Raw genomic sequence first — 14,150 nt, 5'->3', positions numbered from 1 at the left:
CCAAACTGCTGTACTGTTGGTAGGGTCTCCTTTTTTTTTTTTTTTTTTTTTTTTTTTTGGTTTTTGGGTCACACCCGGCAATGGTCAGGGGTTACTACTGGCTGTTTGCTCAGAAATAGCTCCTGGCAGGCACGGGGGACCATATGGGACACCGGGATTCGAACCAACCACCTTTGGTCCTGGATCGGCTGCTTGCAAGGCAAACGCCGCTGTGCTATCTCTCCGGGCCCTCCTTTTTTTTTTTTTTTTTTTTTAAATAGAATTCCATTTCCTGCCCTCATGGTGGGCAGAGGGTGGGAGGAGGAAAGTCTTGATTTTGGAACCACATGGTTCTAGCCAGCCTGTTGCCTAGTCACTGAACCTCCCTACCTTAGGACCTCCCAAAACAAATTGCAGCTGCACAAGGAGAAGGAGCAGAAGTCTCGGGATCAGGCCCAGATGTGCGACATCTCAGTACAAATAGAACCAATCAACGACACCTCTGTAAGCAGCCAAGAGGTGAGTACCTATAATTGTCCAAGAATGTATCAAAATAAAGGCCACCAAAATCTTTTTTGGGGGGGGTTGTTTGGACCATACCCTACAATACTTAGGACTTACTCCAGGCTCAGTATTCAGGAGACCATATGGGATGTCAGGGACCCAACCTGGGTTGCTCATGTGCAAGGAAATCTCTTATCCATTGTTCTGTCACTGCACCAGTCTGCAGATCTATGGCTTTCTTTGCCTTTGAAAATAAGGTAGGGGGTTGAGCCACACCTAGCAGTCCTCAGGGCTCATTCCTGGTATGTTTGGGTGACTCTAGTGCCCACATGCAAGGCAAGTGTCTTAACCCCCGAATCCCCCAAATATTTTATTCTAAGCCCAGATTAGTGCCTAAATAAAAGGTGGCAGCTCTGCTTCTCTGACCACTGGGCTGACCCAGAGATCACAGATTAGCACTTGGTAGTGCTGGCACTACACAACATAGATATCCACATCTATTTGGGTTTTTTGTTTGTTTGTTTATTTTCCAAAATTACAATCCTATATTCCTGTTTTGTTTTGTTTTTTTTACCTATTCCAATGAGCAGCTTTCAAACCAGTATATAAGATCTAGCGGGCCGGGAAGGTGGCGCTAGAGGTACGGTGTCTGCCTTGCAAGCGCTAGTGTAGGACGGACCATGGTTCGATCCCCCGGCGTCCCATATGGTCCCCCCAAGCCAGGGGTGATTTCTGAGTGCATAGCCAGGAGTAACCCCTGAGCATCAAACGGGTGTGGCCCAAAAAAAAAAAAAAGATCTAGCGCATTCACTGAAATGACTGCAGAGAATTCTGTCATGTTCTTTTTTTCTTGTTGATCCCCGACTGGAGGACAGTTAGAGAAGTCTGCTCTCATATAAGATTACATTTCCTTCTACATAGGTAGAACACTTTCCTAGTGCTGATGGTCTCTGGGTAGAGACCATCCTACTTTGTGCTTGCTGGAGTGCCTGGACCATGCCAGTAGCCTTGGCTGCCTGTACATTCCAGCTATGCACTAAAGAAGAAGGGTGTTTCTGGGCAAAAGCAACCTTCAGCAGGCCACTCTCCAAGATCAAACTCCTAACCTGTGCCCAAGACTGGACCTGTAGCACTCCTCAGCATCTGTGGTCATGCAGTGGCAGTATAGTTTCTTAAAGGCCCAGGATTCCTGGAGTTCAGAGATATTCTTTCCCCTCTGCTAAGGAAACCAGAGAGCAGGGATTTTCTGTAATGGACGTAAATTTTCACTTGGAAGCAAGGCCAAATGTGTCAGCTTGTTTTCTTGCTTTCTCCAAGTTGCCATTCCCCTGCCAAGTCACAGTGAGCCAGGGCCGCACACAGCTAGCATGAAGAACTAAGGGTTCAGCAGCCCCACTGACTGCCTTTGGCTCTCAACACTGTCTAGAGCACTTGGATTCAAGTGCTTGGTTTTTTCACTGTTCAGATGGCTGTGGAGTTCAGTGGCTGCAGGGAGTTTCATGCCCCTGAGCCCTGCAGACCAGGGGTGGCTCTCCTGCTGTGGGAATCCCAGCTCTCTCTGGCTCTCTCTGGCTTGTTCCCTCCTTCACCCAACCAGACTTGCTCCTGCTCTCCATTAATTTTGCTGGACTGAATCTCAATTGGATTTTTCATCTGTGTTATAAGGCAGGATTGTTATTGAGGAGGATGGGGAAAGCAAGCTGTAAGATAAAAGAGGAAAAAAAAATACTTGTTCCTTCTCAAAATGATTTTCTATACTCAGACTTCCTGCTTTCTGAGCCAGGATGGGTCAGAGGGCTTCAGAGTAGCATGAGAAAGAATCTTCATCTTCTCTAAATAAACAAATTCCCAGAAAAGCCAGGAGTCAGGAGTCACACTGAAATAGGCAATCTCTGCTAACTGAGGTGGACTGTCACTGAGCCTTATGTAGGGGCCTCCTCACCCAAACTCTGTAGTCCTTGACCTCTTCTTCAGATTTCTGCATGCATGCAAGTACACACACATACCTGCATTTATACACACAAAAATTCTCACATACATGCACACATACATTTAGACATACATATTCTCTTTCTATGACTCACACACACACACACACACACACACATACATTCTCTTTCTTTCTCCAATGTTTCTCCCAAAGCAAGAAGAGTAAGGCTAGGACTAAAGATATAGTACAAGGGTTAATTCACATACCTAGCATGTGGCCAAACCATGTTCAAACCCCAGTACCATGGAGAGCCCCCCAAGTATCTTTGAGTACAGCCCCGGAAACTCCTGAATAGGAGTAATCCTGGAGTCGTACTGGTAATCCCTAGCACTGCAGCCCTGCATCTTCAGGCCCTCATGTTAAAACACACACAAGTGGAGTAATTAGCCTCAGGATTTCCTGAGTACCACCTTGAAGGCATCCTGGCATGAGGGAGAGGAAAATAGAGATAGAGAGACCTATGTAGTAAACAAGCCAAGAAATAACCATGTGTACAGCCAGCAAGTGAGCCAGAACCAGAGTTGGTGTCATTCAAGGTCTAAGTACAGTGAAGATGGAGCATCTTTCCCCTCTCTTGGTTGCTAAGCCAGCCCAGTAGCTTGGGCTTGTTCCTAAGGCTTTAGTTTCTGACTCCAGTTCATTCAGTCTTTGTGTTGTTTGATCATCACCAGTACCCAGCACCATGCCAGATCCAGGCAGTTTGTAATCTATAATGAAAATATTGTTCTCGCAAAAACTATATCTGGACAAGGAAACACAGAGACCCATAAAATTAATATGGAACAACATAGCCAGTGAGCATAAGCGTTCTGAAAGAATATGTATAGAATTCAGGGCAGAGAGGGACAAGAAGTAGTGGGGGTAGCTGTTTAAAATCAGGTGTTCAGAGGCCCCTCTGGAGTCTAAGGAAATAAATGAATGAATGATGAGGAAATGAGGTGGTGGGATCAGGAGGAAAGAAACCTGAATACTTTCCCATGTCAAAGGGGCATATAACCTTTAAAAGATGAAGGAAATCTTTCTTGTCTGTGTCTTTTATAAACCCAACTCTAACTATGTTGCCACATAATGTTTTTACCATTGTAGAAAGTTCTGTGCAATATTATTGACCTAGGCTCTGGGTTTCTCTGTGAAAGGTTCTCCTTCCCTCAGACAACGAAGATCCCATGTATCAAATTTTCCCTATTAAATATTAAGACACCCATCCTTATGACCAGTTTAGAGTAGAATATTTGATGCTGTTATCTGATGTTCTCATCTCAAAATAACCCACCTGGAGTGAAATTTGACATCATTGTTAATCATAAAGAAACCAAAAACAAAGGAGTCGAAAGCTAAGCTAAGAATAAAGTTGAAAGAAAAATTAAACATAAAGAATTAGGATGTAGTTGAGCATTTGCCTTCCTTGTGTAAGACCTTGGGTTCAATTCCTGGTACCATGAAAAGAAAACAAACATGAGGAAGGAATGTAGAGATCTTTCATTTATAGTAAAGCTAAGTAGGTAGGAAAGTTGGAAACCTTCCTAGATGTGAATTTTTATTAGAAAAATGTTAATCCCTTCTCTGCTAAAGTCCCTGATGATATTTTCCAAGGTGCTAAATGACAGGTCTCTGCCATCCCTGAATTGTTCACATTTCTCACCATGTAAGGGTGATGTTCTGATCCCTACTAAAGCTAATATGTGCACCATTTTGGCCATAGGAGCAGGGCTTCAGTGATCTTGGGGTCAAGTGCAGAGGGTCACGGCATGAGGAAGTTATTCAGCGTCAAAAAAAAGCCTTATCTGAACTTCGTACACGAATTAAAGAGCTCGAGAAGGCAGCTTATATATCAGGTCAGTTTTCTCCTTTCTGCTCTCTCCATCTGTGCTCACAACCAAGAGTTACAGGCTCTAGGATTCACTGAGGGGGGGGGCCTAACTTGAGTTTAAGACCCCTAGTTTTTATCCTTTTTTTTTTTTTTTTTTTTTTGGGCCACACCTGGTGACACTCAGAGCTCACTCCTGGCTATGCGCTCAGAAATTGCCCCTGGCTTGGGGGACCATATGGGACACCGGGGGATCGAACCACGGTTTGTCCTAGGTTAGCACATGTAAGGCAAACATCCTACCACCTGTGCCACTACTTTGGTCCCAGTGTTTATGCTCCTTATATCATAACTGGCATAAGGATGTTGTGAGACCCGGCCTTGATGTAAGATAAGATTTCGTGAAAAAGTCACCACCTAGTCCTTCCTTTTCTTATTTTACTGTAGCTCAGTAGAAGCATTGTGCAAGTGTCCACATTGAGTAACTGCCAAGAATACCCTGTTTAGAGTAGACAGAGCTTTCTTGAACTACTGGTTAATAACTGAGCCAGAAATTCATGTTGAAGGTTTATCCTCATGTCTGCTGCTCAAGTCACCTTTAGTGTCTCAGAATTGACCCGTGAGGCTGCTATTTATTATGTCCAGTAAACAGTAACTCAAGTCATTTCATGTAGTGACATCTTCCTAAGCTTCCCTTTTAAATCTAAATTATTTCTCTTCTAGATCATAAAGTCCAACAGAATGAATCATGTCTAGATTTCAAGGCTCTCAGAATGGAAAACAATGTCCAGAAATTATTGAATGGAAAACCTGACTTGCCAACACACACAAGAGTAGAAATCCGAGGAGTAACCAAAGCAAGTTTGTCTTTGCAATGACTGACACATGGGTGTGGGCCTGAGATATATGAATGGTGTCCCTTTGCACAGTCACACATATCAGTGATTTAAATCAAATCCTCCCTAAGAGTTAGCATCTGTACCCCACTGGTCAGGTGTCCAGTGCCTAAACAAAAAAGTGATCTTCCATTTAGTGTATAAAACTTAAATAAGCATTTACCTTAACATTGGGCTAGATCACTTTTGGTAGGCCCACCTCAGATTACACTCTATAAAAAATACTCAGCAGGCTAAGATAAAACATTATGGCGTTGAGTTTGCCTAAAGTACTTTTCTCTGTAAGCTGAACTTCATGAATAGCCAGAAGAAACAAAAAAAAGGAATCCATGACAGAGACACACATTCAAGAGACCTGTGTGCAAACCCCAACTCTATGAACAGTGTGACATGGGTCACTGAACCAGTTGGGGGACTCCAGTTCCCAAGTGAAAAATTATGATGGAAAATTTAGGGGATCATTGGATAAAATGCTTGTTCCAGTGCCTAGTCAGAGGTTCCCAAGATTATTTGACCTCACCCTCTTTTTAAGAAAAATTACTTAGCACACTGCCACCCATTTTCCATCTCAGAAACCTTCCTTAAAGAGACAAAAAGTGCAAAAAAAGACAATTTTACCCAAGACTATTTACCACTCTCCAGTGTTCAATATTTCCCACTTTGGGAAATACTGGACTATTTATTAATAAACACTTAATACTTAGCTGCTAAGGGCAAGGAATATGGCTCTTCCCGAAGGTACAGGCATTTCATATGTGAGTTCCTGAGTTTGATCCCTACCACAAAAATCTAATAACTAGATAAATTGATATTAACTGCTACTGTTAACTAGTATTAAATAGTGTTAGTCAAGAAAACCTTCCTTCCTTTGGAGGTATTGTTTTATTGGCTAGAATTTTCAGAAGCAATTTGATTCCTAAGCTGAAGCATACTATTAGTTAAATATCCCTGTATTCTATGTGGACATTTGCTTGGACAGTCCAGGGACTCATGACATAAGTTATTCCTCAATAGTCACATAATATTTTAATTTTTGGTTGTAAAAAAAATCACAATAAAATACTGAGTTCCCCCCTCTTTTTTTTTTTTTTTTTTTTAATTTCAGCCTCAAAGTGGTCTTATCAACTCCGAGTCTAACCTGGTCATGGACAAGTCAGGGAAAATGGATATGGCTGAGGCTTTGGATCTCAGTGAAAAGCTGGTATGTCCCCTTTTTTTCTCACCCTGGGTCTCTTGCCATCAGTGTTAACCACAGTATAGTTTAACTGCTCACAATCTGACACCCTTATTTAGCTGCGATAATAGCTCTGCAAGACACATTCACCCTCCAGCATGGCTCAGAAGAAACAGGGCCAAGTTCCTTGAAAAACTGATTAGTAGTTCAAATGAATGTTTATAACTTTGTCATTTTTTTTTGTTTGTTTGTTTTTGGGTCACACCCAGCAATGCTCAGGGGTTATTCCTGGCTCTACACTCAGAAATCACCCCCAGCAGGCTCGGGGGACCATATGGGATGCCGGGATTCGAATCAACGTCCTTCTGCATGCAAGGCAAACGCCTTACCGCTATGCTATCTCTCTGACCCAACTGTTGTCATTTTTATCACTCATTCCCACTTAATGTAAATGGATGTGGGGTGTAGGAAATGAAAGACTCACTCAAATCCTAGGTGGCACTGATTTCCAAATATTTTCTCTGCAATATGCCACAAATGAAATGAAACAGAACTAGCCATTTGCCTCCTTAAGCCGCAACCAGTGGTCTCCTGACAAGTCTCTGACTGTACCACCCTTTCCTTGCAGTACATGGACATGAGCAAAACACTGGGCTATCTGATGAACATTAAAGATATGTCAGGTCATGTTTCCATGAAGTTCCTCTCCCCAAAAGAGAGAGAGAAGGTCAACCAGCTACGACAGAGGGACCTTGATCTGGTGTTTGATAAGATCACCCAATTGAAGAGTCGGCTAGAGAGAAAAGAGGAGCTTTTGCGAGGATATGAGAAGGATATTGAACAGCTCAGGTATGGCCTGTGTTTGGGGAAAAACCTAGGCCTCTTTCCTCCCAACTTCAACCTGGGGTTTCCTTCCAGGATAGATAGCCACAGTTGCCTAAAAGCAGGATAGAGGAACAGAGGCCTGGGTATGGAATAACAATATGGGGGTAGAAGTATCACAAACAGGGAAGATGATGAGATCCTGGTAGAGAGAAGACTGGGAGAGCGGCCACTAAAGTGCTCCATTTTCTCTATTCTACATTCTCTGAATGAATAAGCTGCATCTTTGACTCTTTCACATTTGGGGTCCTTTTTATAGTTCACCATATTTCCAGTGGATAGAAATTGCACTCCCCTGGGAATTAGAAGGAGCCATTAGCATGTCCTCTGTCAAACTCATGCTACACCTATTCAGCCAATCATCTATTCATTCTTCCACCCTCTATCACATCTTTGTCAGGCCACTAAGTTAGCCATAAGTATCTTAATACTTCCTTGTTTTGGAATATGGATGGTGAGTGAGAAAGAAGAGGGGGAAAGAGACTGTCTCTCATGTATGCTAGGCAAAGCAAAGTGTCCGTTCAGATGTACCAGTCACAGGTGGCTAAGCTGGAGGATGACATCTATAAAGAGGCTGAGGAAAAGGCCCTGCTGAAAGAAGCCCTGGAACGCATGGAACAGCAACTGTATCAAGAGAAGAGGATCAACAGGGCCATCAGGCAGCAGAAGGTGAAAGGTCCTTGCTTGAAGCAGAGCCTCTGAGGCCACACCTCCACTCCCTTTAGCAACGGCAAAGTAAGGTCCCGGGTGTCTTGGGAACTCTCAAGGTCATTTACCTTGCACTCTGAGATCCAAGGTAGCAGAACAACATTAGCATCAGACAGACCAAGGTGTATATCTTCACTCTACCAACAGTATGATCTCAAGTATATTTCTTAACCTCTCTGAGCCCTACAGTCTTATCTGTCTTCTTTTAAAGGTGGTATCTGTTTATCTTTTTATTGTTCTGCTAAATGCTAAGGATACATAGATGAATAAGATCTCTGAGAATGGGAATCTACATTCACTCAAATATTTAGAACATTGTAGTCACCCAATAAACATTTGGTAAATGTACAGCATGATGGATGGATGGATGGATGGATGGATGGATGGATGGATGGATGGATGGATGGATGATGGGTAGATGAATGGGCATTATGCATGGATGGATGAGTGAGTTTATGGGTAGATGAATGGATGACAGATGAATGAATGAATCATGAATGAATGAATAAATGGACAGACTTTGGGTAAATGGGTGAACAGGCACACAGTGGTCGTTAAACAGCCTTGAGAATATATATCCTTTACTATAGACAGACAGGTAGTGTGTGACTTCTGGGCTAATTTAATAGAGTGAGAACTCTGTCTAAAGGATGTTCTGGGTACTTTGATCCTGGGAAGGGCATTTTTTTTATGGTATCTATAGGCACCATGTTCCACACACGCTTTGCAGTCATCCTCAGTTTCATTGACTTTACTAATTCTGCATAGTTGGGACAATGAACTTCAGTGTGTTGAAAGACTTGTGTCCAAGTTCACAGAGTGGCTGTAAGTAGAGTCTAGGTCTGGCCATATCTCTTTGGTCCTAATTTCTGGTCCTTGCTAGTCTCAGCCTCCTTTTTCTGTTTCATGGCTTATGTATTTCTGCCGACATATTTGCATGCGTATGTATGCATGTTGGGTATAAATGTAAGTGTGTTTGTTGTTTTAATCTATAACTACATACATGTATGTACTGGGGATGTTTGTTGCTGGTATTTGTCTGTGTGTCTATGTTACTTGCACAGTCTTTAAAGTTGAACCACAGACAGAAACTTACAGAAGAGTGTCCTAGATTAATTTCTTCAGAAGCCTACCCTCCATTCTTTTCGAGATAAACCTCCCTTTTGAGACAACAGATTCCCTGGCTTAGAAGTAAAAGTGGCCATCGAGCTTTGGGGGAGCCCTCAATGCAATGTTTCATTCACTGCTCTGAATTAAACATCACAGGCCTCCATCTGCAGTCATGGGGCTGCCTCAAGTGGAAGGCAGTTGCAACCACCAAGTAAAACCAGGCAGAGCTGGGTCAGTGCAGAGCTCTGAATTCTTTTTGATGTACCCTTGAGAGCAGTGACCCTTCTTGAGATGCTACCCACCCCCACCCCCACCCAAGGCTTTGAGGCAGACAGGCCTTAAAGCAGACACCAGACCACAGAATGAGACAGCAAAGGTTCCCCAAAAGGCCATTGTCATGAGCTGGCTCAAAGTTCAAGGAAACCTGAGGATTTACATAAATCAGACTTTACATGCATTATTCATGAGATGCCTCATTCATTTTCAATGCAGGGGCTATGCCAGCCCTGTTTGGCACTGGACACCCTTTCGTGGAAGAGTAGAACCAGCCAAGTTGAACCTGTGTCCTGGTTCCCAAGAGCGCTAGATCTGGGAACTTTGAAATTCATGGAATTCACAATTCAGAAAAAGTCTAAACACTAAAGTCCCAATCACCCCCTGAATGAATATATTATTTAGTGAATGCTTAACAAGTGACAAGTATTGGCTCTGTTCTGTACAGGGTTCATTTCTTCCCAAAATCCAAAAGAGTTCTGGTGTCAGCCCTTCAAGAGATGGGGAAAATAAGGATGACAGAGGTCATGTTGCCTGGCTTTAAACAGCAGACACAGGCTTCCCTACTGTACTCTGGCCTTCCCAGCCCACCTACCCTTTTCCACACTCTCTCATTTCTGCATCTCTCTCTAGGACCTCCCACTCATCCTGTTCTCACCATTGCTTTTGGAGTGTTTGGGTTTGTATACTCTATTTGTTATTCATATTGTCAAAATGTCTGTTGGTGTCAAGAAGAGGAGGGTGATCAATTATATAAATTATTATCAATTATATAAATTTTTGTGGTAATGGGAACTTGCTTGTGTGCATCTGTCTTGGCATCGGTTCTTTTCAAAGAAAATGTTGCCCTTTTTAAAATGGAAGAATTTCTTTTCCTGTTTTACACTTATTATCTCAAAGAAGCTTATTTTTTTATTCCTATCTCCTATATAAAATGTCTTTTATCCATTGATAGAGATGAGTGGTTGAATCATATTCACCTTGAACTTAGGAACCTTCATCCCCTCAAAACAAATGTAGTTTGTAGTTTTTGTTTTGGTTCCGTTTGGTTTGGAGACATAACTGGTAATGTTCAGGTAATTCCTGACTCTGAACTAAGGAATTATACAGGGCTTTGGAGACCATCTGGGATGCCAGGGATCAAACCTGGGATGATCCCTATTGTACTATCACTCTGGCCCTTGCTGTTTTAATCTCTTCACTAAGTGAACTTTCTTGAAAATAAAGTCCTACTTCCATACTACTTACCTCTGGCTATCAAAATGTTCTTGATTTATGGAATTGAAGTGATAGCACAATGTGTAAGGTGCTGTCTTTTGCATGTGGCAAACCCAAATTCTATCCCCAGCAACCCATATATATGGTCCCAGAGGACTGCCACGAGTAATTCCTGAGTACAGAGCCAGGATTAAGCCCTGAGCATCACTGGGTGTGGCCAAAACCAAACAAAAATAAGTAAATAAATAAAACTTTCTTGAGTTTAAGTGCAGGGAATTCCAGAAGAATCCTATGACTAAGAGCTGTGACCCTATGACTGTGGATTGCCCTGAGTCCCCTGGTTCTCTAGCTTGTAACAAATAACCACGACCATGGTCCCATGGTGTTCAATCCTGCTTTCTTTCCACTTTGTTAGGTAAAATCGCCTTGTCTCTTCAGAGTTTAGAGACAGACTCTAGAATTAAAAAAAAAATTACAGGCAAGCCCCTATCCAGGCCCTGAGTGAACAACTTGACCACTGTTTGCTGGGATCCTCAACAACCACCCAAAGTGGGAGACAGACCTGGCTCCATGGAGCAGCCGAAGGATAAATGGTATCACATCTGCTGTGCCTGGCACTGAGCAAGTACTGTTACTATGGAAGAGAGAAAGGCAACTCATGGCTGCTGAAGGCAACTCTGGCTTTTCTTTCAGAGCCCTTCCTGCCAGCTGACCTGCGCTGCGAACTGGGCACTGGACGCTTTCCACCCAATGCCAGCAGCTCTTTTGTTATAGCCTTCTTTTCTATGTGATGAATACAGGCAGGGCTACAGCCAAGAAAAGGTCCAAATATGTGTGTTTATGAATGGCTTAAGACTGGGGTTTTCAATAGGGATCTTTGAAATGTACAGAAATCCCCCTTTGAAGAGTATGCAAGTCCTTTCTTCGCTGCCTCAGTTGGTGCTCAAGTGTGAGAAAGAGTGAAATGGCTGCTTCTGGTTGGGGAAACCAGTATGCCAGCACTGCTTCCGGGAACCAGCCAATCAAATTCAAGCTGCAGGGTGGGCAGGGGGTGGGTTTCCTGTGCTAGTGTGCAGGAGCCCCAGAACTCCTCTCTATGTTAACTCTAAGATGAAAATAAAAATGGCATCTGACTGGATGTATGTAGGCAAGTCTCAGCATGGAGGATCTTTCCCAACACATACATATCTTCTACCTCCATCCTTACTGTCACCTGTATTCAACTTATTTTTATCTAAGCTGTTATTGGCTATACCTAGTCTCAAGTTCTTAGTCTCCTCAGTGTCACTTGTATGTTCTTGAGGAAGGAATGGAAATTTGTCAACGCTGTGTAGCGTGAGACTAAGAAAGGGTGTTCTTCTCCAGCCTAGGCAAGGACGAAGGAGTGAAATGTGAGTTAGGGTCATGCTACAAACAATGGAAGATGGCTGCAGAGAAGGACCCTCATTTGCTCTTACTCCATCTCCTGCCTACCAGTTCCAATGAACCCCAATTGTCTCCTAGAGGCTAAAGGTATGTTACAGTGGAACTGGTGGAGCACTAAACACTCTTGCTCACCTACTATTTTTACTCAGGACCGTTTAGAGACGCGAGAACAGAGAAAAGAATCTGCATTGTGCAACTGTCTCCACAAAGAGAAAATGAGACAGGTATGAAAGGGTTCCCGGTCGAGCAGATGGACACAACAGAGACAGATTGTAAGATAAGAAATTGTGGGATATCAGCATGCCAGTGTATGCCACCCAAGGACGTAATCCAGCCTCACAGCCCCTAATTCCTTTACCCTAAATTCCTCTACTTTCCCTGCTTGCAATCTGAACAAAAAAGAACCAGCAAAGCATCCACCCCAGTATCTTGAAAGAATAAAGGGACAAAGGCAGGAGAAACTATAATGTTGGTTGATGGGGCAACCATCCTAGATACCAAATGACTGGGGAACTTGGAGACAAGGTCATAAGAAAAGGAAAAAAATAATGGGGATTCCCAGAACTACCTTCCCTAAGGAAAAAAATAAGGGATAAGGGAAAAAGGGAAGAGGAAGTAGAGCCAGAAATGGATGAATGTGTCCAATTGTAAGAACATTTTCACCTGCCAAGATAGGGGACCCCAATTGGACCAAGAAATTTCTGATAGACTGTGGGAAGTGGAAATTTTCCCAGCCTGGTCCAGAATAATGGTATCCACAAGATGTGACAGATATGAAGCTAATAAATATTCATTTATTTGATATCTCCATTGATATGTGGTTTCTTTTTAAATGAAACTGTGTTAACCATATCCCATTCTGCCTCGTAACTGTTCTGATGCTCCGATCCTCGATGGGCTCTTTCTTTTGGGGCCTGGGTCCATTCTACAACCGAACTGGAGTCCTTTCTCGCATAGAGAATACTAGAAGAATCTAAGGCATCATCCAGAGGTCGCCAGTCCACTATTACTTCAGCATCCTTTTCTAAAACACGCAATATGCCTGCAATCAAACTGTCCTGTTCATGAGTTTTTGCACAAGATGAATGAATATAGACACCTTCTTGCTCATATACAATCTTCCCGCTCACAGCGCCCGACGCGGCGGCCGCCATTTTCGCAGCCCGTGCCCGGGATGACGTCGCCTAGGTTTCTCCCTCAAAGAAGATGTTGCTGATATAATAACCAGCATCCCTAAGAATAGCTGTGAGATATTAGTTAGGCCATGTCAATAAACAGTTCTTGAGACAAACTCATATTATCACATCCCATTGAGCTCAGGAAAGTTCAGGAAAAGCAGTTGTGCAAATTGCTCAGCTATCCACTGGTGGGATTCATCCAGGAATATATTTATAAGTTGAGTTCAGGCTATAATTCTCTGAAATCCTTGAGTTCCCTGGAATGGTGTCACATCCTTCAATACTGAGAGTACAGCTATTCATTAAAAACAGGTCTACACAGCAGTAGGACATTTGCCTTACACACTGCAGACCCAGGACGGACCCAAGTTCAATCCTTGGCATGCCATATGGTCCCCAGAGCCTGCCAGGGGCTATTTCTGAGCATAGAGCCAGGAGTAATCCCTGGGTGTTGCTCTGTGTGCCCCCTCCCATAATAAATAAATAAATAAAAATTGAAACAGATCCATACACAGACACTCAGAACATAGTTAACTTTCTCTATTGAGAATGGAAGACATTTAGGGGTACCTGTACTTACTAGTTTTGAGACAGCTCAATAGGGTTGATAGAGAAAAAGCAAAAACATATGCTAACTTACGTTTGCATTTCACATTAATAGCAAATAGCCAATTAGTACAATATTCCCAATGTTGCATTGAACACACACTAAAAATTTATTAAATTTAATTCTGAAATTCCTATTAACTGGGAACCCTATATTTTATCTGGTGACCGTGATATCAGATCATGTGCTGAGCACCAACTTGATGCCACAGGGGAGGCTCTGAGGCAAGTACCAGAGGCAGCTCACAAATGTATTTCATTGGCTTGTGCCTTTTAAAAGTACATTTCTAAATAGAAAGTTTTCATGGAATATTCTATATTAAGACTTCTCCAGGAAGCTTGGGAGACTTGGAAATACTAGACCTATAATTCTGCAAACTGCCACCTTCTGGGCCCCTTA

General features: G+C 42.8%; 1 protein-coding gene across 1 annotated transcript in view; it reads left to right on the top strand.

Moving 5' to 3' along the window:
- The window catches only part of FHAD1 (forkhead associated phosphopeptide binding domain 1), an 86,397-nt gene extending 73,682 nt beyond the window's left edge, over positions 1-12,715 (top strand). Inside the window, exons 21-28 of the mRNA XM_049772535.1 lie at positions 375-498; positions 4,176-4,308; positions 5,004-5,128; positions 6,282-6,377; positions 6,979-7,199; positions 7,736-7,901; positions 12,116-12,190; positions 12,638-12,715. Of these exons, the coding sequence (XP_049628492.1) occupies positions 375-498; positions 4,176-4,308; positions 5,004-5,128; positions 6,282-6,377; positions 6,979-7,199; positions 7,736-7,901; positions 12,116-12,190; positions 12,638-12,715 (1,018 nt within the window). The remainder of the gene's footprint in view (positions 1-374; positions 499-4,175; positions 4,309-5,003; positions 5,129-6,281; positions 6,378-6,978; positions 7,200-7,735; positions 7,902-12,115; positions 12,191-12,637) is intronic.
- Positions 12,716-14,150: the final 1,435 nt, after the last annotated feature.

Source organism: Suncus etruscus, chromosome 4, assembly GCF_024139225.1.
Source record: "Suncus etruscus isolate mSunEtr1 chromosome 4, mSunEtr1.pri.cur, whole genome shotgun sequence".
In the NCBI taxonomy this organism is placed as follows: Eukaryota; Metazoa; Chordata; class Mammalia; order Eulipotyphla; family Soricidae; genus Suncus; species Suncus etruscus.
Note: the sequence above shows the minus strand (reverse complement) of the source record. Positions and strands in the feature narration are given on the sequence as shown.